We start from the raw sequence: 27207 nt of genomic DNA on the forward strand, positions 1-27207 counted from the left end.
GGAGAGCAGTGGCGCTGCGCAGAGCTACAGTTTGAACCCAGGAATGAGCTCCGACAAAGTTTAATACATCAATATCACCAACAGAGCTGTCTTCGGGGGTCCCAATAGGGGAGACCACCTCGGGCCCCCTCCAGAGCTGAAATTATAGTTAGGAAAGCGGAGCATAAATGGATAAGGCAGGATACTTTATATCAGTGCTGACAAGTGCGTAACCCTTCAACTGAAAAACTACAACTCCCAGCACCCTCTCACACTTCTTTGAGAGTGCTAGAAAGCATACAAGGGCCCCTGGTGGGACAGCTTTATGATATAATAAAAAAAAAAAAAAGACAACTACTTCCCAAAGCTAAGAATTATAATTAAAGAAAGCTAGTGCTTGCCAGATGAGCTTGCAATCTATTGACTGTGTATGAAGCAGAAGGTGTCATGTGAGTCGATATTAGCCTATTTGTTTTTTTTTTAATCTTGTTATATTTGACAATCCCAGTATTTACTACACTGTGCAATCACTTGTTTGGTGTCAGACAAGTCCCACAAACAGAATTTCGCCCAAACATCCCAGCACATCCTTCCCTGGCAGAAATATTTCCTCTTTTAGGGACAAAACACCTACCACTGTGTGCAATTAAAAGTAAACCTCTTTGTTTACCCCTAGCTCTCCTTGGGTGTTGTCATGCAATGTACCGGGGGCTGTCTCTTGACACCCACAACATGTAAATTGCATTTTTCCTGCAGTCTAAGGAATGTGCCATAACCCCTCCCCAGGGACTAAATACCTAAATGCCAGCCCTTTAGCCTGAGCCTTGCAAATGGCCTGACACCTGATTGCAACAGGACCCCCAGCAGTTCCCAAAACTCCTAGGAAAAAAGAGCTAAAGCTTCAGCAGCCTCTGAGCAGCACATTCCCCCGGACTCCTCAGCGCAGGTGAAGCAACAAGTGATCAACAGCGCCGTCTAGCGCCCAATTCTGCAATTCTCCGCCACCTCCACCGGTAGGTGCAGCCTATTTACAGAGACAGTGAGAAAAGGAGACATTGCGGACGCATTCCTTCCATTACACAGCAGCCTTATTAATGCCTTTAATCTCTTGTCCAAAGCAAATCTTACGGTTTCGAACAAATGTAAACATGTCGGAGTGATTCAGAAGGCCCCGGTATTTACGATGACGAGCGCAGCCGGTGGATCCTGGCTGTCACGTGATGGAATGGCAGCGAGTGACTGAGTGACAGTCATGGTCTGGGGGACCGATTCATTGATTTATTTAAAGCGACACTGACGTTTTTGTGAAATTGCATTGAATAGTAGAACAGATAAGGGGGTACATAATGTTTATAGCCCAATGATAGTAAAGTAATATTTAAGACTGTATGTGGTTCCCTTAAAAACAACCCCCCCCCACCTTTCTTTTCCCAGCATATTTCTCCAGCAGCTGCAGTCCCAGCCACAATATCGCAGGGCAAACTGATCTAGGGGGAAACACCTGTTCTTATCCTAACATGAAAAAAGGTGGGAAGTTTGCCCAGGACAGACTTCAAACCGTCTAACCTATATCCATCCCTCCAGCGCCTTGTAAAATAAAGCCATAAAATATACGGTATCACTTTACCAAAGATCTCTTTTTTTTCCATTGGACTTACACTAAAATTGTGCCCTTGTCTTGTTGAAGTGCTTGAGAGATGAACCTGATAGCTTGTTACCTGCTATGTGTTAGCACAGGGTATATAGACGATGTGAGCTGCGAGTCTGAGCCCAGAGGGGATATATCTCCTGCGCCAGATTCACAGACGCACATGGTTGTGCGCTCAGGACGCATATAGAATCGCATCTTAAGTTTTTGCCAAAGATGAACCATGTCTCCCCTCCCTGATATATACAGGTTTTTTCCCTTTTCATAATAAAAGAGGCAGTGCGATTTTTTTTTAAACTTCAAAAGTAGCACATGGATCAGAGGGGGGGGGGACCCTTTAGCCAAGGGGAATAGTAACGAGGTGGGGCTTGTATTTAAATCTCCAGTAAGTGAATGTGAAGGGGAGTGTGTTATGTATATAAAGTGCAGATTTCATCTCCCTGCTAGACAGAGCCAGCTATGAAAGGCAAGAGGAGATTAATGAAGAGGCACCAGACTGCAGCTCTCCATGAGAACAAGGTTACTGGTGCTGGGCACTGCCACACAGAGGGGCTACAGCTGGAGCGCACTGGCACACTGACAAGTTGATGGGCATCGCCAGCAAACGCATCTGATCGCTTTGACTCTGTTGACAAACAGAATTATTATTGTTATTTTTATTTTCCTTTTTGAAGTTGCGATAAGACAACGTGTGCCCCATTCCTGCCAGTCTCTTGCCATGGCTGAGATTGGGAGCGTTTTGGATTTTCATGGATCGACCTCTTCTATTGGGAATGTGCCTTTAGCCGACTCTCCCGGCTTTCTCAATGAGAGACTGGGGCAGATAGAAGGGAGGCTGCAGAGAGGGTCCCCTATGGATTTTGCCCACCTGAAGGGCATCCTAAGGAGGAGGCAACTTTACTGCAAGACTGGATTTCACCTGGAAATCTTTCCCAATGGGACTGTACATGGCACAAGGCAGGACCACAGCAGATACGGTAAGTGTAACGCTACCCCTCTTACTTTCCGTCCTGCACTACAGGCTGCAGCAGGCACTGATGGCTGAAGGCAGGAAGCTTCCTAGTGTTCTAGTGTGCCGATCGCTTGATTGATTGAGACTGCCTGATAGCTAGAGGGCCGCTGGCACCTACTCTCATTGGAAGAACCATACAGATACAAGCAAAGCTGGATTCAACAGAGAGCAAAGATAGGAGATAGTTGTGTGTATATCAAGGCAGGTTATGTGTTTATCTGTGCATGGTTTCCTGGTGTATAGGTAAAGAGATGGTCTAGATAGAGATAAATGATGCTAAATGATTGATAGATTACAATAGGTGATGCTAGATAGTAGACAGAATTCCCATTGCCTTGGGCGAACCAATTTATACCTTTACTTCCTATTAGTTTATCTAAATGCCATGCCTCAAGTAACAGAGGGAAGGCTTTAGGGATGGTGAGAAGAGCTGGCAGGGCATATCTAATTATAAGTTGTCTGATCTCATACAGTTTATTGCCAGATTAAAGAACAGTCATTTAGTGGTGCAGGTGCACAGTACATATTGATGTTGGATACCATGTAACCATCCCATTATTCTGCATTGCTATAGCTTTAGCATTCCACTTGCTGAGAGGTGGAAGCTGTAGTTATATTTACATTGATGACTGAGAAGTTGCCAAACCCTTGTCCTGGTTATTCAGTAGCACATTTGTATGGTCCACTGTAACTGATGGAAGCTGTAAGAAATATACTTGGCATCATTGTTAGAGCCCTTACCTTGTAGTTATATACAAAGGGCTTTTTTTGTAAATCAATTCACTGAAAGAGTTAAAGGTGACATCTGTAGCCTGTGGTTCTTCAGGTGACCATATAGTTTACCAGCTGTGGGGAGCTACAAGCAAAGCTCTGGCTGAGTTATAGTTCAGCAATGAGATTTAGGAGAAAGGTAACAGACCCCCTCCTTCCCACTGTGGGTAAAGTCATTTATCCAATTACATCTAGGAGTCCTGTTTTATTCAGCAGTAAAAGGGGATGCTACTTTGATGTAAAATGCTTACTTTGCCATCTGACACATACCAAGCAAGAACACCCAGTATTCCCGGAAGAAAAGGAATACCGTGGGAACGTCTACATCTCCTTCTTGGTTATTTTTTTTACAGTCTCGGCACCTGATAAAATGTTTTTTCTTTTTGGGTGGGGGGTAGAGCCCATTAACTGTGCTCGGATGTTCTGGTGCCCACAGGGTAAATACAGCTGAGACTCTGCTCCCAAAAGGCAACTGTACTTTTAGTTGAACGGTTCCAGGCGCAAGCTTCCAGTTGTTCCGAGCTGAATGGGGTTGTTGGGACATCACCGACCAATGATCCCAGCTCTGAGTAACCTTGTCTGCTACTTCCTATTTAGGGAACTGTTAGTAAATCAAGTTTGGGCAATTCATTGACCCCGCCCCCCCCACAGATGTTCTTGGACTACAACTCCCAGCATACCACTGGCAGCCAAAGGTAAAAGAGTGTCCTTTCTCATGGCTCCCACGTTCCTTATCAGATTGTTTGCCTTAAATCTTAAAATTGACAGCACTGTTTCAAGTATCTGACTGTCAGCACCGTAGGCTTTATGTTTTCAATGCCCCTATGTTCCTCATAGTAACCAATCAGTGATCAGTTTTAATCAATCTTCTAGAAGTGAAAAAAAGAAAGCAAAAATGTTATTGGCTGCTGTGGGAAACCGCACTAGTGAGTTCACCTCCTGTCTTACTAAATCAGCCCCTTAATCGTAATGACTGCATAGAATTTAAGTTATAGCTGTGTATTTGTCATGATTGGCTTCCATAGTGGTCACATGGTTCACGTGTTTCCAAATGTGTCCCGTATAGCTGGAAATAGTTGTGGTCATAGAACTAAGTCTTCACCTTTAGATCAGACTTTTTTTCTCAACAATAGGCAACAATAATATAAATGAGGTGCATAATTAATGTAATGGAGTCCTTGGTAGCTAAGCTTATTAAAGGGTTAAAAGTGATTTATCATTGCTGGATGTGCCCCATACCTTACCTCTGGCAGTGAAGTGGTTGAAACCATGGCACAGTGAGGTAGCCATCGGGTCTCCTGATATGCCATCCCAGAGCCAGTACATTATATATTATAATAACTGTACAACACTGTATAAGGTCACGGCCATATTCAGTACAGGGCATATGGGAATTGTGAGTGTATGCTGCATGTCTGGGGCAATTACTGTACTTTCAAGTCAAAGGGAATTGCAGGTGAATTTGCAGTGATCCCTCTCCCATGCTCCCGTGATCTGTGTCCCACCCAAGAGGAAACAGGTGTCCTTCCTCTGGATGTTCTCCCTCCGTTCAGCAGTTGCTCAGTAATGTAAGGACATACCTGGCAGCCAGTGGGTTAACCCTCACCGTGCCAGCCTGCATACCATCCCAGAAACTCAACCGTCGGTGCAACATATAGAAGTAATTACACAGCTAATATATCTCTCCCCTTTTAGCTTCCACTTGGGTAGAGATTGAATTCTAACCAGACGTGCTCATTTTCAAGAAATGTCTGGTTTGCCAACTCCCCCTTTTCTGCAGGTGCATGAACAGACTTTCTTTCCTTCAGAACTGTTTCTGGGATTAGTCAACATAGGCTTGGTGTCCTCTAATTCACTGCGTGCCCAAGTGCAGGCTGCTGGATGTCTGCCTAGGGGCAAATGTAAGGGGATCAGCAGGTAGATCTCATGACGGAGGCCAGGTGACAAGAGCAGATCTCAGGGTGACAAAGTCTGGGTGCCCCTGCTCTATGCAAAAGCAAAATACTGTAAGCTCTATACTGTATGTATAGGATATACAGCTCCCATCTATTTGCCAGTTCATATTTTAGAGCAATTCTGGGAGTTGTAGTTCTACATGGGTGCAAGGGTTTTTTTTAGAAAGTGATGCTTAGCTGCCCTTGAACCCATTGTGAAGCAATAGTCAATGCTCTCACCATCCCTCTGCCAGTTTAACTGAGTGATTAGAAGGTTTCCTTTCCTTCTTCTGTAAGAAATGGTTAGGTGCCCAGAACATCTAGTGCAGAAATAACTCATCTTTGTGGCTGAACCACAAGGAAAGCTGGCAGGGTGGATTTTGGGAGCTATGTCACAGCAGGGGGGGTAGTAATGATTGCTGGGTTGAAAAAAGACCAAAGTCCATCAAGTTCAACCTTTCCAAGTAAACCCGGCACACACACATAAACCTATACTGACCTATCTCTGCACTCACATTCATAAATTATATATATGCATGTCATGTAGCATAGGGGCTTACCCTGGCATTATTGATGGCCAGTAAGGCCTTGAATCACCCACTGGTTGCTGCTGTGCATTCTGGGTATGTCTGCTTTCCTCGCAGGGCTGGCAAATTGGATCTTGGCTTGGGCCACAATATAAGGGGCCTGTGCATTTTCGCCTTGTGCAGCCTAAAAACTACAAGCCAAAATGTAAGAAAGAGTTTGGAGTCTCTTACTGAAGAATCTTGTGATTTGGGCTCTCCAGTATACCAGTTTCGGTCTAAGACTGCTGATACTGAGGTTTAAGTAAGTTCCCAGATTTGGACTAGAAGTAGGGCAAGACAAAATAAGGTTAGCTAGGTCTTTAGCAGGGTTCTAGTATAGTTGTGAAATTCTCTAACAGCACCAGAGAACAGCTGTGAGCCAATGAGGAGTGTGTAGGGGAAGGTTGGCCCAGGGCCTACATAGCCTAAGGAGTCGTAGTGACATAATTAGGATCAAGAGTCACCAAGAAGCTGGATGAGTTTGTATTTGGTGTTAGATACCTCTCCTGCAATCTTCTTGAACAGAGTCAAACAATATTATTAGAGTCCATCCATTCCTGTTTATAACCTTTTATTAATTGCCAAATGGAAGCATTTTATGCTCTGAGTTTCAGTTCCATTTAATGATAATAAAATATTCATTTCACCACCTCTTGCAGGTTCCTTACCTTTTATACCTCAGGTTCCTAGCCCAATGGACTGAACCTCAGTGTGCTTTTAAATCCTATACTGAACCCAAGATTCTCTGGTTTGTGGTTTTAGTTTAGTAAATGGAGACAAGTTGTGTTACTGTGTTACGTATATACATGTTGGGATTTAGGTCAGTTATCCAGCAGTGATTAAACAGGCAGACAAAGAGCTCTTCATGTATTTGTAATTGCACTTGTCTGGCTCTCATTCTCTTACTTTTGGGGAATCTCATTTGAAGTAACACACAAGGTGGCAGTGTATCTCTGTGACATGGGCAAACGCCTGTAACGATGGTTCAGTTTTACATTTCTCAAAACTGTAAGGCCAGACATACCTGTAACGCACACAGGAGCTCTTGCCCATTACACGTGGCACTGGCTGCTGCCTCTGCATAAAGCTAAAGTACCAAATCACTGCAACCACTCAGTTCAATTGTGAAACCTATATGACAGCAATGTTTGCATGTGGCATTCAGTCTAATTGAAATTCCTGCAGTGATGGGTGCCCTGTATTCAGCATTGTGCAGAACCTTTGGAAATGATATGACTTGTGACTCTGTACTCATGCCGCAACCATATACCGTTTGCAAGTCTCTACACAAAGAGGATGTGTATTGTCCATAAAGAGCTCTGAGAGGCCAATTATCCAAATAACATTTCCCTGATTAGCTTTTCCCTGTGCACCCACTTTTTCCTTCCCTACATCTGATGACACTCTGGGTGTATTCTGGTGTTTTTTTTATCCTTAACCCAACTGTGCTGCCTGTCATTGGCTATAATTCACACCATCTGTCACTGTGGTAGCAGGTGTTTTTTGGACCAAAAAAGCATAAATGTGCATTTAGGGTCTGAAAACTATTTCAGTTAAAGCCAATGGCAGTTATTCCTGGTATGTAGATCCAGTTGCTTCTCCATCATGTAAAATACACTGGTGTATATATCCATCAGCAATGGAACACCTGTACTTTACTGTGGCCCTACAGCAAAATCCTTTTAGGACCCCCAAAGATTTAGTGAAGGATCTTAAAAAGATTGTTCACCAGTCCCTGCCCCAGTAGAGCTTAGAACCTAATGTCCGTATCACAGTTTCTTTAAAAACCAATTAGAACCTAATGCCCGTATCACAGTTTCTTTAAAAACCAATTAGAATCTAATGTCCCTATCACAGTTTCTTTAAAAACCAATTAGAATCTAATGTCCCTATCACAGTTTCTTTAAAAACCAATTAGAATCTGATGTCCCTATCACAGTTTCTTTAAAAACCAATTAGAATCTGATGTCCCTATCACAGTTTCTTTAAAAACCATGCATGTTTGTTTTTGAGATGTTGGGGGGGGAACCCAGGCAGACACAGAGACACAGAGAAATTCTTTAATTTCCTTATCCTGCCTTGGCCACAGTCAAAACGTACAATCCCAGTGGTTGTACCTTGTGTAGTAGTAACCAACAGCAACCAGCCAATAACTGTTTGAAGGCAAACATCTGATTGGTTGCTGTTGGCATCTAGATCTGACACACACCAGATCTAGATCTACCAGAAAGTAAAACACATACTTAGCCTGTTGGTACTTCACCTTTAAAGTGCATGATATGCCAAGTAAATCAGCCTCCTGTGCAGAGCATCTTAATTGGTCAGTAACAGAATATCTTGTTAAAAGGCAGAGCTCTTACCTACATGAGCGCCTTGGCAGTGACAGCGTCTGATGGTCCGTCTAGTCCTTGTCCTTTCCTCTTTGGGTACAGTCTCAGTCTTTCAGTTCCACAAGTGTTTCATTCCCCATTATCCGTGTGAGTGAACTTGTCTAGACATCCAATATAAGACACTCTCGGTGTGTGCGTTGCAGCACTCCCCAAGGCAGTGTAAAATGAATATGTGTGTGCTGGATTTGAAAGGGAAGCCCAACAGTATATTTATTGGAAACGTATGTCTTTATATGAGCTGGGTTAAGTCAATTACATGAAGCCCAAATTATCATGCACGTCCTGTAAACTCTTACCTGCAAATAAGATGTTACGTACCAGACTGACAGCTCTGGCAGGCAGTTCTGCAGTTACCCATAATGCTCTGCAAAGAAAGGAATTCATCAACAGGGTATAATTTAGCTTTTTTTTAACATCCAGACAGAAAGAGGGCAGGGGTAGAGAGCAGCTATACAGGTATGAACTTCTGTTAAACATTGAGATGTCTTTGTCGTTGTGATCTTCATAAATCACAATATGGTGTGGGCAAACCCTTACCAATCACTGTAATCATGCAGTTGGGGGGGGTTATGCAATTATGAGAGGGTAATTTATAGGCTGTTGATCACTTTTACCAAGATGCCCCACCAGAATCTGCTTGATTTTGAGTAAATTCAGAATGGAAGTTGCCTTGTTTGAAGTTAAATACACTGGCAGATGTAGGGCCGGTGTGGTCAAAAATGGAAAAGGAGTTTCTGCTCATTGGCTCTTACAGGATTTGCTGCCATTGCTACTGCACCCTAAATCAATGATACTCTCAGAACTTGCTCATAGTTAATAGCTTAATATAGCAAAATACAGGCAAAGGTCAAGCTTAGGAAGCTAAGTGACCCTTTGGATCAGTTGGAAACTGTCTAGTCTACTTTACATGGATCGGACCTGTTATCCCAAATGCTTGGGACCTAGGGTTTTTCTGATAACATATCTTTCTGTAATTTGGATCTCCATACCTTAAGACTGCTAAAAATCATTTAATGTAACATGTAATAAACTGCATAGGATTATTTTGTCACGAATATGGATTTATGCTGCTTAGTTACCATCAAGGTACTGTTTTATTATTACAAAGAAAAAGGAAATCATTTTTATAAATTAGAATTATTTGCTAAAAATGGACTCTATGGGATATGGTCTTTCTTTAATTAGGAGCTTCCTGGATAATGGGTTTCCGGGTAACAGATCCCATACCTGTATACTCAGATGGGCGAATTACATTGACTTCCTTCTTTGGCCAGTGCCTAAAATAAGTAAAGTGTCCTCCAAGTGAGAGGAAGGTGCTGTTCCTGCCAAGTCCCCCAGGACCCCATACATGACCCAATTAAAAGGCATTATCTGGCCAGATAGAGCTCATGCAAAATCTTTTAAACATCTGGAATAAGGTATTTAATTTGTTTATTAAGTGCAAGTATCCACTGCTGACGTCATCATACAACAGTGACATTATATGTTAGCTGGTGTTGGTCACAGCAGTAGTCTAAAAAGCAGAGCAAAGGGAAAACTTAGGACTACTGGGGGGGGGGGGGGGGGGGGGTCACACCATAGGTTATGGTCAGATTGCTACATTGTCTCTTTGCTGTATTATTACAGATGTCAGTCCTGCCAGTGGTGAGACCCATGGGAAAATACAAGCAGCTGAGACTGTTACACCTGTGAGAATAACCTTTACAGATCAGGGATATTAAGTTACCCTTACCTTTGCAGTCTCAGCGCAGTAACCACTTATCATAACACCTCAGGCTTATAGTCATTATAAACTAAAATGATTTAAAAAAGATTTTATCTTTATGATTTTTTTTTTCATTTGGCATAGGGAAAGTGAGCACACTAAAAAAAATATCTCTTTTTATTTGTGTCAGACCTATGGACAGTTGCAATATGAATGCATCCCATTGCCATGACACTGATGTCATGGGGGTGGAGGGTGTCTCATTGACATTGACTCCTCCCTACCTTATCTGGGTGGTGTAAAATGATCTTTACCACTGACTGTACTGATTGTAGTATTGTCTTTGCTTGTAGTTTTATTAATGATCTGCATCTGCAATAAGAGTACTTATAAGCAATGGGGAGTGTTGTGAGTATCTTTATTGACAGCAAATTGTAGCGCTGTGAGTATCTCTTTGCTCGTGGTAGCATTGGGCAGGCACTGTGAGTATCTGTTACCTATTGGCAGCAATGGGGAGCACAGTGAGTATCTTTATTGACAGCAAATTGTAGCGCTGTGAGTATCTCTTAGCTCGTGGTAGCATTGGGCAGGTGCTGTGAGTATGAGAATCACCCAAGAAACATTACAGCAACATACAGTGTACTATGGTCAGCGGCTATTCCTGGCCCAATGATCTCAGTTACTTCATGGTGTTCCACTGCCTAGTAACATTGACCCCCGTCTTCTGTGGATAGTTCAGGTTGGGAAGGCAGCCATTTGTACTGCTAAAAAGGGAGCACTGGGTTCTGTCAGGGTAGTACAGTAGACGAAAGACCAACAAATTCAGCTTAGAGCTTTTACCTTTATGAAGGGTGCCCCCTATGCTTTAATTTTATATATATATATTATATATTTATATATATATATATATACGATTTCTGAATGTTGAAACATGCACATTTTCACATGTGATCATCTTATTTACGCAAGGAAGGAATGCCCTTGATGACTAATATGATAGTATAATGGAGTCAGCGCAAGGTGTCACAGTATTCACCCAAGAAATTATTATTTTTTTCCTGGTATTACTTTTAGTCAGAACACAGTGGATGAAATTCTGCCATTGTGTAAATAGATGAAGAAGGCATGTACTAAAACCTTTACCCTAAGTAGACTTTTTGCTGGCCTGAGCAGACTCCATTGAGCTATTACTTTAGTCCAGTCTCCAAAAGGCAGTGTCAGACAGCTGGATTGTGTCCCGCGCAGGCCTCGGTGTGTGAGTGCGGATTGGGGAGGCATGTGCAGAGAAACCACTGGCTAATTGCTGCATCTGCTGGATACCAAGTACACAGGGGCATGACCAGGGCCTCACATACCATGTTTTGACTGAAACTGCTACCAATAAACGGCTTCCATATGGAGCCACTGACGCCCTGTGCTTCAGACACTGCCTCATTCCCAGGATCCATGCACTATTGCCTCGGTGGAACAAAGCAGTGTTTCTCCACCTTTGTGTTCTTGCCACTGTTATAGGTTATATACAGGTAAATCGGCATCCTAAATAATGTTACCATATCACAGTTGCATTGGTGCTGTGTAATTCTGCAGTCATTGCATTGCCTACCTGTTCACCTTTCCCTGGACAAATGTGACAGAACCATTTACTTACCTCGTCGAAATAGGCGCTGACATTTAAAGTACACAACAAGTACAAACAGTTCCCCATAGCTCCAGTATATTATGACTGGATTTTCACCAGTCTTTACTGCTTTGAACACTTGGCATTAAACACCATCCATATGATCAGTTCAAAAACAGTGGCCTTCTAATAAATTGCCCTTTCTGAGGCGGAACTGCCTGCACTCTTACACCTGCCATTAGCCAGTGAATATATAGTGGGCAATAGCACAATAGTCTTTATTGCTTTGAACAGTATGCATTTAACACTATCCATATGATCAGATTAAGGAACAGGGTCTTTCAAAGAAATGGCACAAGATGCAGAGGGCACAGCTACTATGTGCACTCATTTCTCTGCAACAGTGATCCCCAACCAGTGGCTCAGGGGCAACATGTTGCTCACCAACCCCTTGGAAGTTGCTCCCAGTGGCCTCAAAGCAGGTGCTTTTTTTTATTCCTGGCTTGGAGCAAGTTTTGGTTGAATAAAGACCAAGTGTACTGCCAAACAGAACCTCCTGTAGGCTGCCAGTCCACATAGGGTCTGCCAAATAGCCAATCACAGCTCTTATTTGGCACCCCAATGAAGCTTTCCCATGCTTGTGTTGTTCCCCAACTCTTTTTACATTTGAATGTGGCTCATAGGTCAAAAAGGTTGGGGATCCCTGCTCTACAATATTCTGCATTTTTTGTTTACTGTGAAAAATATAACCCACTCTTAGATAAAAGAAACCCTTAGCAACCAGTTAGAACCATAGTATTTTTATTTGTTTTGCTGCAGTTGAAAAATGAAAACTGAGTGTCGATTGGTTGCTACGGATCACAGCACCAGAAGTAGGATTACTGCAGTATTGTGAATAGTCCACAGGGAATATGCAGGCCACAGGTCTGTCATGTATGTAGCCATAGAGAAAAATAATTCAAAGGGGCTCACACGCACTGAGGGACAGGGCTGCTTCTGCAAGGAGACAAGGAGAGTGCAATAGTGCTCTTTACACTAGCAATCCTGCCCACCCCCATTCAAGCATAGTAGTGAGAGAGGGAAGCATTGGGTCTGTAGCCTCAGACGGTATGTACCCCTTCCGGGGGATCTCACATGTTGTTGCAAGTTGAATTGTGAAACTCACACACTAGACAAAGATGTTCACTCTAATGCTCTATGTGCCATTAGCCTGACGAAGGACTTCCTTCTCAGTAATAATTGAGGGAACCACCATGACGCCTTAGTGACCTCCTTGGCCAACTTTACTGGTCCGGCACCTGTAAATTCCCTTTTAAATCCTGTTGGCATTTCAGCTACATATACTAATAGAACCACTTCAAATCAAGGACATCCTGTTTTTTTCCCTCTTCCCACAACATCTCTGCCCCATCCCTAATACTTTAAAAATAAATGGAATACCTTATATCTCCTTACTTCCTTGCACCTGTGTCATTTTTCCCACTCCTTCTCTTTTTTTTTTATTCTTCTTCTCTTTCTAGTTTCTTTAAATATGTAGCATTTGGCAATTTACATCAAACCAAAGTTAAATGTTAAATATATTATTATTGTTTTTTTCATTCTTTTGGTGTATAAGGTTCATTTTGTCCTTGTATTTTATGTGGTTGCAGCCATATAACCCTAGTCCCATAATAGGTACCTGAGGCGTTGTCTTTGGCTGCTGACATTTTTTTCCATAATAGCTCAATTTTTCATTCTTCTTTATTCCTGTTATGCTGTAAACCTCAGTAAGAAGTGAGTAAAAAGGAATCACTATTGTAAATGCTACAACACACAACCACATAACAAGTTTCATTTATAGAGCCAGGACACACTGAGCTACTTGTTGTGGCTACAAAATAGGCAATCCTGAAAATTGTCTAAGTAATGTAGCAGAGACAGTTCTAAGTATTGTCCAGGGTCGGACTGCGAGGTGCAGGGCCCTCTGGGCCTGCCGCCCTAAGGGCCCCTCACATTCCCCCAGGGGCCCCCAGTGCCCGTGCAGCACCCTCCCCCCTTTCCCCCGGAGTGTTGGGGAGAATTGGCGGGGATCGGTCTGGCTCAGTCCGACCCTGGTATTGGCTATAGAAGAGTATTTTCTGGCATTTAGAAGCTGTGACAAGTAGCTCCGTGTCACAGCCCATAGAGAAGCCATGCAGACTTCAGATAGACTTCAGACTTCAGAGCACGATTTCAAAAAACAATAATTTCCAGGAACACATTGGTGTTAGGCTGGTATGTGACACAGGACTTACTTTAAAAGGGACAGAGTGTACCACAGCTGCCATGAGTTATATGCCAATTGAACATAATAATTTCTAATTCTCATTAACATGCTTATTGGGTGAGGAAAAAGACTGCTTTCAAACAACAGCAACATGTTTCAGTTGGTCAGCTTTATACACCTGTGAAATGTTCAGGGACAAAGAAATTCCAAAAGGTCAATCACAGTGGTTTTGGATGTTTGGTAAAAGGTAATTATCTTCTTCAGTATAAGCCATTCATGAATAACTGGATCAGTGGTGCCTCCAGATCAGTGGTTTCCAAACTGTGGGGTGGGCACAGAACCATGGCTTCTGGGGGGCTCAGCCTAAAGCCCATATAGAATGACATTTAGGGATGATGTCCATATAGAAAGCTCTGGATACCTAGATGATCAGTTTGAGATTTCCATTAATATTAGAACTATGGCTGAAAGGCTCATGCAGCAATGTTGTCATATATCTGTAATTTTATTATAAAGTAAAGGGGACCCAAATGTTGGATGCTAAAGGGGAACTCAAACCAAAAAAGTCCAGAAAAAACCTCCTGAAGATATTCTGGTTCTACAACCCACCTGGTGGGTTTCCAGTTGCCCTTCACTTCTGTATAGGGGATGAGACTGAAAACCACCAAAAAGGAAAAGCATAAAAAATCAATGATCTGGATGATCCAGTACACATAGGGGAGAAAATAAATGGAATCATTCTGACTCGGTTCTAGCTGACAAGGGGTTAACAGAAGGTGACCTTGAGATGTTACATAGCCTGACCTTGAGATGTCAGAGCTTGGTACCTAATGCCTGTTAATTTGCAGGTGTGGTGTCGGAAACACTTGGTGAGCCAGAGGAGCCTCACTCGGGACCACATCTGACTCCACCTCTGGCCCAAACATTGGGTAATTGCTGCCAAAGAAGTCTTTGTATTATGTGATTGTACAGTAAAATAGTCAAAAGCCTTTGATGCGAAAAAAAGGTCAACAGTTAAACATGTCTAGAATTTAGAATGCCATTTTCTCATGTGGCGGAGGGTGTCTACCAAGTACGGGATGTACTGCATGTCTTTCTCTGAAAGTCTACTCCCTGCTGTTCTTTCTCCCTGGGCTCTTATGTTTCAGTGAGCTCCTCTGCAGCTTGTTGCACATGTGTATGCCGTTGGGTTATCTTTTTATTTTCCCGTGCGGTAGACTCATCACTGGACGCAGTTGGGCTCAAGATGTACCTCCACTAATGACGTGCTCATGTTGTACTTACTATTAAAACAGCCTGAAATTTCTAATAATTATTTCCAGTCACTTTCAATAATCACGGGTACTCAAATAAAGCCAGAACATTCCGGAATATTGGCAATTCTGGGCCCACTATTAACTTATTTTGGTTTGAGGAGCTCAGTTGCTAAAATAACTCTTTTTATTCTTTGACCTATTATCAACCCATATTTTTATCTATGTCTTTCTATCTATCTGTCAATGTATTTATCTTCCTATTCATCTTTCTGCCCATATTTTTATCAATCTATATATCTTTATCTCTCTTTCTATCTGCCAATCTATTTATTTATCTATTATCATTCTATTCTTCTTTTTATCTACATGTCTCCGTCTATTTATCTATCTATCTATCTTTCTACATATCTGTCACTTTAAAGAACATGTAAACCCCCCACAAAAACAAATGTAATCAGTGAAAAACTCCCGTTGTTTAAAGGTTAGTAAGGCTGCAGCATCCCCTTAATCACTTAATTCACTCAAGTCCCTCCCTTAGGAATTGACTTTGGCTCTTGGCTAACTGTGCATGCTCAGTTCTCAGCTCCGGTTACCAAAAGTAAGTCCTGCCTGTGTAAGCCAACCTTGCATGAACTTTATAGTGCTGTTTGCAGATGTAAATCTCATTGAAGATGTCTGAGAGGGAAAATGGCCACCAGGTGAAAGCTGCTATTTGTTTTAGGAAAATGTGATGGTGCTGACAAACAGAGGGCATATATGCAGTAGAAATGATGCAGTTGTGGGTGTGAGATTTGCCCAACTTTTATGCATGGTAGGAAATGTGGGGTTTACATCCCCTTAATTGAGTCTCAGCAGTGTTATTGACATTGACAAAATTTGTCCCAGATTAAGTTACATGGGAGCAACTTTCTTTGCTAGTAATGAACCTTTCGGAGTTATTGGGCTTTATTCACACGGTGATACCAAACCAATCCATTTCAATTGTGTAGTTATAGGGAAATGCAGTCAAATGTCTAAGCTTCTTCCTTTCACTACAAAGAAGTGGTTCTTCTATTAAAAAGTACTAAGTTAAATGAGATACATATAGAAGACAAAGTTACAACAGCAATAAAAAACAAAGAAACGGCATAGAAAACAAAAACGTATATGTAATCTATATGTAAAAACTCAATAAAAACATTTTCAAAAAAAAAAAAGAAGTGGTTCTTCCATAATTCATGGCTGGCATTTTAGGTACCTCTGTAATAGAATATCCAAGCCACTGTGGTCAGACCTATTATTTGGCACCTATTATTACACCATGGCAGGAATTTGATTACTAACTGTGAGACAACCTAGCATAGCGAAGACAAAAACCCCTAAGCAATTACAAAAATAACAACGAATCGTTAGTATAATTAGTGTTTATTAATATTTATTAGTATTTTTATAAGAATGTTACATCTTCCAAAATGCAATCTGGCTACATCACCAGCATGGTTTTGGCATTGCCTCTTCACTGGGGATTATGTATTCAAAAGAGAATATGAAATCAGGAGACCAATGTAGCAATAAAATAGAAGCACACTGTTCAATCGCATTGTAACCAGAATAAACTGGGCTGAATTAATGGAAAATTCTATTAAGTGCTCTCTGTACTTGCCAATTAACCCAGGTGTAGTGACTACTCATTATTCTGACATTTTCTCTGCTGTCCCTAAAGGAAACCTCATTATTGTTAGATAATAATTCTTGCATTTTTAAGGTGGATACATTGAGATAGAGGAAAGGCAGGGTGGTGGAATTATATGCTGTCGCCCAGTGTTTACTGTAACTTATCTGTAAAAACAGGTCAGATGTGTCACAAAGAAAATATTGATTCATCTGGTTCGATTGGCAGGAACTACAGGATAGACTGGAGTGACTGACTTGTCAACTTGCAACCTCCAGATAATGTTAAACTGCAACTCCCAGGGTACCATGACAGCCAGTGCCAGGTCAATAATAACTAGGCTAGAATGATTACAACTGAACAAAGAAAGGCTAGAAGGCTACAAAAGGAAAGGCCTTTAAAGGACTGAAGGAATGAACTTATTGTCCTTTGTATGGGGAATGGGGCAAAGTAACAAAATACATATTAGTTGACTTGATTTATTGGAATCCTTTACCAACTGCAAAATCTGGAATGTTGATATTCAATTGTACTTTGATTTTAATGTAGATGCCATAAATGCATGTCTAAAATATACCTATGTTATATAAAGTGTTGAATCTAGTACCTTAGACTAGAGTCTACTTTTAATTAATGGAGTTTCTCAGCCTAGATGTGGGAATTCAACTTGAATGGATCTGTTGGAGGTGTTACTGTTGTAGGTTGAATGTCATTGTATCATTCCCCACTTCTATTATTGTCCTAAGTGGAAGTTTGACCAGAGTGTGTGCCTCTCTCCCAGCAGTGTGAACCTGTTCAGCTTATTGAACTTTGCTAAGGGTACTTTGGTGATGGAAACTCTTTGTAATGATATACCCTGTCTCCCAAAGGCCAGGACTGGCCCTGGCATTCCAAGTACACAGAGGCCATTCCTCTTTTTTCCTGTTTTTCCCATACCTTGTACATACAGTACATTCTCATATAAATTCTCATATCATATAATCTGTCAACAAATTTCTGTCAGCATCATATTTGTCAAGGTATAGCTTATGTTTTGGCACAGAATATTCTTCCTCTCTTTAATTACACTTATGAGTGCAAGCTGCCATACTATTTGCCTTCTCTATAGACTTCAACAGAATACAACCATTTAGCAACCATAAACAGGCAACAAAGTTGGATTAAAGGGATATTGACTTTTTTTTATTCAGATCTGTTACCCAGCTCAGTCCTGTTGTTCATAGCTGTCCCAGCCCCCAACTTTCTCCTCTGCCTCACTAAAATTGCTGCCTTCATGCCAGCCTTGGGGCAGTGCAAAAATCCAATAGGCTGAAGAAACAATGACAGTAACTCCTAGCTATCCACTGCCCATTCCTGTATACCGTGTTTTCATTTTAAGATTAAATTCTAGGTTAACTTTCTCCCTGCTTATCCAGGAGGATATATATACAAAATCTGACCATATGGACATTCAAGGGACTTTTATGGACCTCAGTCTGCTAAGTGCTTTAAATGCATGACATTATCATTTTAATATAATTTGGCCTTTAAACATGTAGTATAAGACATTTTGACCCCCTCCAGAATGTACTGGAATTTCATGTTCCATATCTGGGTACAAACTGTACATTTTGTCATTTTGTGTCTTAAACCACAGGGTGGAACAAACCAATTTGCCACCAATCTCAACCGTCATTGCCCTCAGATTAATTAACTTACTAATGCTCCCGGCTTCACTGTTGTCTGTCCTCTAGGGATCCTGGAATTTATCAGCCTTGCTGTTGGACTTGTTAGCATTCGTGGTGTGGACTCTGGACTGTACCTGGGCATGAACGAGAGAGGCGAACTGTATGGGTCGGTAAGTTTGCATTTTTCAGAATTAAACACATATCCAAACTAACCATTTTTGCACCTTGCAGTGGCTGTGTCATATGCATTATATGCAGAGTGACACCCTCACACCGCCAACCTTGAGTACACTCAGATTTAACTGAGCACATAGATCTCGACGCTTCCTAAAGTAGCAGAATGTACAGTGAAGCCAAAGCTAAATTGCACACTCTAAACTGCCAGAGGCGCAAAGAGACTATGTGCCTCAATAAACATGTAAAATATGGTACATTTCCCCACAGTTACATTATGTTCCTTTTGATGGTTGTATATAGTTAGAGAATTAAGTAACCTGAGGCTGAAAGCCTGTTAACCAATAATATTGTAGATAAAAAGATAATGGGTTACAGATACTCCTCTGGTACCAGTGACCTGTTTAGTTGTTTGTGATTAATGTAGCGCCTCACTAGGGGAAGCTCTGCTGACTTGTGCTAATCACATTCCTTCTTCAGAATGAATTGTGATCTCTTTAGCTGATAGCCCTAGTAATAACATTACCAACAGACTCTCTACCTCTTCAAAGGGCCCCAGAATTAGAAGACTTTTGGATTGTAAATGTGAGATATCTCATGCCACAGCTGGTTAAATATAAACCAACACATTTTAATTATTTTTCAAGTATATTGACAGGGCTTCTAAAATTAAATATGTACTTTTCCTATGTACTTTGCTGTAGAGACCCACATTTATATTTATTTTATATTTGCCAGATTTCCCCTATTTTCTAGAAAGGTATTGGCTCAGGCTTGTATAAACAGCTATTGTGTCCCTGGCAGGCTGGCCACAAGCTCTTTATTATCCGCCCTAGGCATCCCATTATGCTGATCCCATGCCAAGAAGCCAGAAGGAGGCATTACCAAGCAGTTCAGGGTTGTGATTCGGAGGCCATGCAAGGGTGCAAAGTGCACTTCCTTGATTGTCGCAGTACTGACACTACATGCAGAGTGCAGCCAAATCCCAGAAGCAAGTGCTTTTAAAATGGCATTTTTGTGCCTCTGTGGTCAAATTAAAATCAATAAATTAAATAATAAATTCAAATCTATTTGCCTGAAGGTGCTATACACTGCAGGATCTGCTCTGTTGGAGTGGATCTGGCCCTATTTTGTCTCTCAGTGACCTCTATTCTGTGCATGCCTGGTCCCTGAAGCCCACTACAATACTACAATTGCCTCAACCCAGTTGTCATTTTTCAGTATCTGACCCTGGTAAATAGAGCATGCAAATTGGACTTCATTTCTGGATATAATGCAATGGCACCTAAAATCAGTACATTACAGAACTTTCACAACTCCAGGTGACTTCTAAATGCATGAGCCGCTGAGACCTCAGTGACAATGATAGAGGGGCAATTGGCAGGAGTGACAACTGCCCTAGTTTTGTGGAGGAACACTGGCTAAGGATAATGCCATATGTTAGGGCCACTGATGTACGCACCTACAGTGATGTCAGTGCTTCATACACTAATGCCAGGGTTTTCAGTCCACATTTAGGAACTCTAAACCCAAAAATAAACAATTACCTAATAAAAGAAAATGTCATTCTAAACAACTTTTCAGTATACATTATTACAGCTTCTCTGTGTTTCAAAGCTATTAGTGAATGTAATTGCTGTTGAAAGCAGTATGTGGCAGTCCCTTGCATAACCTTGCACTGTTGGTTCCGACTATTAAAAACAGGGTTGCAGAAGCAACAGGTCACAGACCTGTGAAGACAATTGCAAGGCATTGTGGGATTAGAATCTTGGCTGGGCTAAATTGTTTTAAGTACAATAGGGATAAAAGTGCAAAAAACAGCTGCAATCTGCCATTGCACCTTGCACATTGCCTTCCTCTGAGCCTAATTTGCTGCTGGTCTCTGCTCTCTGTTTCAGAGCCCTGTGTTCAGCAGTGATGTATTCATAAGGGGCAGGTGGCACCTTGCTATGTCACCCATACCCATTCCCTAACTCACGTGTCATTCAGATGTGCCAGTTATGGAGCAGCAGAGGATGCAAGCTTCAATGGGGTCATGCCCTTATACAGGGGAAAAGGACAGGGCTGGATACCAGTAATATTCTACTGTATTATTATCAGTGCACCAGGACACACTTGAAATTGCCTCAGTAACAGGCTGAGAGTTGGGTTTTCACCTATTTTGCTAACAGTACTGGCCTTCAGGTTGGGGACGGACAGTGACATAATTTAGGGGTAGGGTGATGGCATAACAGGGCAGGGAAATTGGGGTGGATGGGGCAAGTAAATGGGCAAGGCAGAGGTGGTCCTCTGTTTTAAAGGGGGTGATCGGCCATGGAGAGGGTCAGGGAAGGGAGGGATTTATAGGCAAATAAATTGTTGGTTAATATGTAATGCTGCCACTGGCCCTAGGTGGTTATTTGCAGGCTAGGCTGGTCAAATACTGGCTGCGTTGCTACCTGAAATTAGGAGTATGACTAGTCAGGGTGTAAAATGAGGGGACAAAGACATACCTGGAACCACCAGTGTGTTTTAACATATTTTGCATCATGGGTAGTTTTGACTGGTCTAGTGCAGTATGAATTATTAAATCAAATGTCTGATTAATTGCTATGGGTTATGGCTAGGTCCCATGTTCTTTTATCTGTCAATTAGCTGTCTGCATTTTGGCGAAGGATAGAACAAGGGCAACGTAACAGCAGGTGTGACACTGCCTCCAGGTCAGGGGCCCTTTCATGTGGGCTCAGCAGCCCCTCAGATGTCCTGCTGAGCAGGAAGTGACATCACACTGCTAACCTCCTGCACTGAGTCACCTCAAATCAGTTTACATTCTTAGCTGTGGTGGCTGGCAGCAAACCATGTCCCTGTTTGGCCTTTTACACAACCCAGCCCTGGACGTAGAGAGGAAGCTGCAGCCATCTTGCTTTCCTGGGGGCCTCACTTGCACCTGCCCTTCACACAGAACACACTGGCCAAATAATAATACTTTTAGTAACCTTTATTTTTCTAATGATAGAATGTGGGTATGCGTGGTTTTGATTTGGCTCTTTTTAAGAGAGTTAGCAACATACATTATAGGCAACAATCTGCCCCTTGAAAATGCTGTCAAACTACAATTCCCAGCATCCCTGGTAACCTTCTGCTGTCAATACTGGGTGTTGTACAGTAACCACATCAGATTATTAAGGAGCTGGTTTGTCCCATGGAAATAAATGACTTATGGACCCTGTGTGAGTGTGCCGAGTGGAACAGGCCAGGGTTCTAAAGGAAATCAAAATTCCTCTCCCTAATCTGGTCTATCGCTGACAGCGCTGCTTGCCAAATAACTCATTAGGCTTCACCTTCCAGGCTGAGAATTGCAGCAGATTTTCTGCCAGGGAATTTGAACATAAAACGAAAGGGGGGAAAATGCTGATATTTTTTTTTTTTTTTTTTTAAAACTGGTATTTTGGCCGTATGCACATATTCAGCCTGTGTAGACTCTGCTTGCATTCTGCAAAAGGATTTTTCTTTTGAAGAGCAAAAAAGTACATTTTTTTTTGCTGCTGCTGCAAAGTCTCGCTTTTCAGAAACATATACATATGGTAGTCATTTCATGATTAAAAATCTGCTTCTACAATAGGCCGCTCTCTTCCCTCGGCGGATTTGAGCTGGCCCTGCTATGTGTCACTTGCAAACCAGCTTCTTTTATGTCAAAGCTGTAAAATTCATGTTGAAAACATATATTGTCTGTGCCAACGCATAAGGGAACAATCTTTAAAAAATCTCCGTACAGGTGGAGATTTTCCTATTAAAATGATCAAAGACACAATTAGCAATGCTAAAGGAAAGCATTCTCTGTCCAAGGGAAAAAGCTGAGGATATTTCTGTTTTTTTCGAAACAGCCCCAGATGGGGAAAAAAAGCTATGTTAACGCATTGCATGCTGGGACACTGACAGATGGGATAGAGAGTGGATATGTGGTTGAGGAGTATTGGTTCTTATAAAAAAATAGAAGTTGCAGCAATATAATTTATTTTATGAATTTATAGGATTGCCCATACATCTGTACATGACAACATACCAGTATGGCATCTGTTATACAGAATCCTGTTATCCAAAAAGGTCCACATTATAGTATTGCCTTTTTCCATAGAGTCCTAGGTTAAAGCTTGAGTTAGGCGCCCCTACTGAATTTAATGGCCTATAATGGAAGCTGGTGGTGGCGGTCCTACAGAAAACTAGCCCTTGTACTTTTCTAAAGAAGTGCCGCCTGGGGGTGGGAAAAGTAGTTAAAGTCACTGGGTGGGGAAGGGTGTCTAATAAATTGGCACCCCTAGTGTCTTAAGATTTCCTTATTCTTTACATTTATAGTAGATTTAAGGCAAGTTTCCCCACATTTTGAAAAAAAAACCCATCATATGCTGGAAAATCCCAGGTCCCAAGGGTTTGGAAAATTGGATGGGAATCCTTGTGCTACAGGTCCAAGGTAGCAGTAGCTCCAGGGTAGGGTTGCCACCCTGTGTGGTTTTGAATCTTCCGCCCATGAAAGGTAACAACCCAATTGCAATGTTCGCACAGCAGCTTGCCTCAATGAAACACAATACAAAATCCAGTTGCATCTGGTTATTGCGAGTGTGTCAGTTTGTATGGATCAGATGCAATAGAGGGCTCTGCCACAATTACACTAGAAAAATTAGGAAAATGTCTGCATTATGAGTAAAAAAACATGGCAATTTGCATCCAAAATTGCCCTTTGCACACTACATTAGTGTTTCTAAATTACGTCCATATACTTTAGGCTTGTTGCTGGTTATTTTTAGATGATTTTCACTAAAATAAAAGCATGCTTGGTATGTAGTTTTGGGTTCCTCTGATCTTATTAAAGCTTTCTACAACATTTAACATAAACAGCAATTTATCCAGAGGGGGGTGATAAGAATGTTAATTAAGCTGGTTTTTAGGGATGTCTTGAGTTATTGCAGCAATGCCATTCTGTAAGGACTTTGGAACAGAGTTTTCACTGTATGCTGTGTCTAATGGCAGAATCTGGTAATGATTTGTGTGAAGAATATTGTGCAATGTAGTGCAGTCCATGGCTACCATATTTGCTCTTCATTCTTTCTAGACTACAATGATAACACTGCATCTCATGGTTTGGAAACTATATGCAAATAATGTACTAAAACTCCCATATACTGGTATTTCCAAGCAAATTAAGGAAGACCATTAAACTTTAGAAGCTAACCATTCAGTTATTACATACAACAAACCCTACCCATGTCAGACTAGCCCTAACAGCTACTTTTCCTTTTATTCCACAGAAGAAGCTGAACAGAGAGTGCGTTTTCCGAGAGCAGTTTGAAGAAAACTGGTACAACACCTATGCCTCCACCTTGTATAAACATCCAGACTCGGACCGGCAATTGTATGTGGCTTTAAACAAAGATGGCTCCCCAAGAGATGGATACAGGACTAAACGATACCAGAAGTTTACAAACTTCTTACCAAGACCGGTGGATCCTTCGAAAATACCAGTTATGTACAGAGACCTTTATCACTATAGGTGATATTCCCCAGCTGCTCGTACGACATGTACATACCCAGGTCCCTTGCTAGACTGCCATTTTAAAATGCTTCTTGTATAAAAACATGATCCCTTTAAAGGGTGGCAAGAGGGCATTTTGAAAGGTTGGAGAGAGAAGGGAAATAGAGCCTTTTGAATATAGACCACTTTATCTTTTTATTAAGAAGATGCTTAAGTTTGTAAATATTCTAAGACAATAGGTACTCTGTACCAAACTCTACCATCAAACTTTACCACTGGTTCCTAGTCTACTTTTACCACTGGTTCCTAGTCTCTGGAACTTTCTATAAATAACCATTCCTGTGCTTGGTTGAGTTAAGAGAAGACCTTCAGTAGTGAGGCCATAAGGAAGGCCCTTGCCGCCATATTGAGCCTTTCATTACAGAGTTCTTCAGATAAGAGAGTGATAGTATCGTCATTGTAAAAGGGAACAGGTATTTGTTCATGCTTAAAGAAAAACAGCCAAAGGGTGAGATTCTTTTTGGAATCTCTGATAACTAGAAGCAGGATTATGTGTACAACGTGGAGCAATACTGGTACTGTGGTATACAGATGTTTGAAATCCCCCGCAATACAAGAGTTTTACAGAAATAAATGTTAGAATAAACTGAGCTTAGGAATTCACCTCTAGTAACCATACCACAAAAGCTACTTAACGACTGTGAAAAATATCACTGAATTCATCCACACACAAAAGCTGAACATTTGACTAGAAGCTCCTGGGAGCTGGGACATCTAAAGATGGCTGAAATGCTCATTATTTCAGATTTCAGTGGGAAGAAAAACATTCCAAGATAAGATTGATAAGTTAATGGCCATCATTTGGCCCTTCAGATGTTGCTGAACTCCAAGTATCCCTTGATAGCTTATGGCTTGAAGGTGTAGTTTTAATAATATCTGAGTGGCCACAGATTGATAGGTCCAACCTCTGAACAACTGCTGACTTCTGAAGACAAGTGCATCTCTTTTTAAGGACCACTATACCTTCATTTGTTTACATTCCTTATGCTTTGTCTAGTGGAAATATTAAGAGGTGAATGTATAATTAGTTTACTCGTGTCTCTTTTACACTAGCAACTCTCCCATTAGCTTTCAAATTTAGCCTAAGGTAGCATTGCCTCATTATTCATTGGATAGGCTTTCCAGAAGACTCAGCATCACTTCCCATAAACCTCATTTTGATTTATAATCCCTAACAAGAAACCAGAAGTGGGCGTATGCCAGCAGGCCAACACATGTGATCTGACGTCTTTATGAAGAATGCCATAATAGCTGGGCAAGACCCTAAGTTTTCTCATGGCCTGTATAGAAATGTACCATGCAATGAAAGTAACATAAGTATTAAAGAAAATTCAGTATGAGGGTATAGTGGTCCTTTAGATCAAATATAAGCCACTAGCAGCCTCCCAAATAGCCTCTGTACTAAATAACAAATATATTATAGGCAGGTTTCTTTCCTCAAGTAGGGAAAGTATATTCTCCCTGTGTTATTCAGGACTCTCAGAATTGCCACTATGTGTAAACTAAGACCAAGTGTATACTTTTATAACAAAAAAAATCCCCCCCCCCCCAGAAAAGGTCTAAACACAGATCCACTTATCTATCGAGCACACATACCACGAACCATCTCAGTTCTTAGAAACGGCGGCACTTAAACGTTGATGCCAAAATTATTGTGTATAGCAAGTATTGTTGGTATTGGATTTTTGCATGTACTTCAGTTTTAATGTCATCTCAGAGTTGGAGATATTTTAAGGTATGGTGAAGACAGCCGAAAAAAATTTGTAAGATACTGAGACAATAATATACATATATAGGCTGCAAATACGTGCTATCATACAGTGTCTACCAATTCTTTTTATTTTTTTGGGCATAGACTTATAGGAAAATGAAGTGGAGCACCTAAAGTTGGGAGTTGTGGCGTAACAGCATAGGAGTGTTGGCATGCCTAGGAGCTCCCTGGGGGGTAAATACCTACACTCTGCACTGGAGCTTGTAGACCACTGTCCCCTAGTCCTGGGCTGCCAACTTTCCTAAGAATAAATGTTGGCCTTTCTGTTACCTTTTGTTTTAACAACATTAGCATGAACCAGCACTGGCCAGGCCAACTATACCCACCACCATACCCAGTTATTCTTATTCTAAAGGCAGCTGGTTCAGAGGGGCTCAGGCCTGCCACCTTTGTGACTGCAGAGACCTCTGCAGCTCTGCCCCTATTAAGAACTTGACGTATCACCTCCCAGGTTACTACAACTGTCCCAGACAGATTCATTTCCATCTGTCCATCAATGAGCATTATCTTCTAAGAGGATCCAAAACCCATTAGAAATTGGATACAGTCATTTGCTGTTCATTTTTTGGAACTGGCTTTCCCAGCATTCTCCCCAAGTCCAATGAAAGACGTTCTCCAGAAGTGCTACTTTCGGAGTATGGAAATACACGGAACTTAATCCTCCTCAATACACGATGCTCCTGTTTTCAAGGAACGTTACTAAAGATACAAGCATGGACACTGTGCATAAGGACGAAAAAAAAACTATTTATGAAATGTATATGATATTTATTTTATATATTTATTTATTTCAAATAATTTTATTTTTAATGAGAGATGCTTATGACCAGATTTTTCATCAGGAGGAAGAAAAAAAAAAAGTCCTACTGAAACATTAATAACTAAGAATAATTTTGAATGTCTAAGAGCTTATCGGCAATAAAATTGTCTTTATATTGTAAAGTGTATGACTTTTTCTTTTTCTAATTAAGACACCATTAAGATCAAGAGATAACAGGTAAAAGGTTTGGTAGGGGAGTAAGAAGCAGACCCTAAAGCACATGTGTCAAACACAAGGCCCGCGGGCCGAATATGGCCCTTCTGGCTGTTTTATGTGGCCCCTGGTGACTGTGCCTGACCATGCAGCACCAATCACCTAACTGCACTGTGACTGTGCCTGATCATACAGTACAGGTATAGGACCCATTATCCAGAATGCTCAGGACCAAGAGTATTCTGGATAAGGGGTCTTTCTTTAATTAATAAAACATGATT

The 27207-nt window shown here is 41.4% G+C and overlaps 1 protein-coding gene across 2 annotated transcripts; it reads left to right on the forward strand.

Annotated features, from left to right (window-relative positions):
* The first annotated feature begins 813 nt into the window (after positions 1-813).
* On the forward strand, positions 814-26895 carry fgf16 (fibroblast growth factor 16). Of its 2 annotated transcripts, XM_002931813.5 has the most exons (4): positions 814-992; positions 2075-2604; positions 18509-18612; positions 23899-26895. In XM_002931813.5, the coding sequence occupies exons 2-4, from the start codon at positions 2346-2348 to the stop codon at positions 24142-24144; spliced, it is 609 nt and encodes a 202-aa protein (XP_002931859.1). In that variant the 5' UTR covers positions 814-992; positions 2075-2345; the 3' UTR covers positions 24145-26895. The 2 variants fall into 2 exon arrangements, with proteins under 2 accessions (XP_002931859.1, XP_031747368.1); XM_031891508.1 differs by having other exon boundaries at positions 814-2604.
* The last annotated feature ends 312 nt before the right edge of the window (positions 26896-27207 follow it).

This window comes from Xenopus tropicalis, chromosome 8 (assembly GCF_000004195.4).
Source record: "Xenopus tropicalis strain Nigerian chromosome 8, UCB_Xtro_10.0, whole genome shotgun sequence".
In the NCBI taxonomy this organism is placed as follows: domain Eukaryota; kingdom Metazoa; phylum Chordata; class Amphibia; order Anura; family Pipidae; genus Xenopus; species Xenopus tropicalis.

Excerpts from the sequence above, each read along its gene's own strand:
- fgf16 (XM_031891508.1), top strand. The coding sequence starts at position 2,346 with ATGGCTGAGATTGGGAGCGTTTTGGATTTTCATGGATCGACCTCTTCT. Across the intron at positions 2,605-18,508 it reads GCAGGACCACAGCAGATACG|GGATCCTGGAATTTATCAGC; the intron begins GTAAGTGTAACG and ends TCTGTCCTCTAG. Across the intron at positions 18,613-23,898 it reads GAGGCGAACTGTATGGGTCG|AAGAAGCTGAACAGAGAGTG; the intron begins GTAAGTTTGCAT and ends TTTATTCCACAG.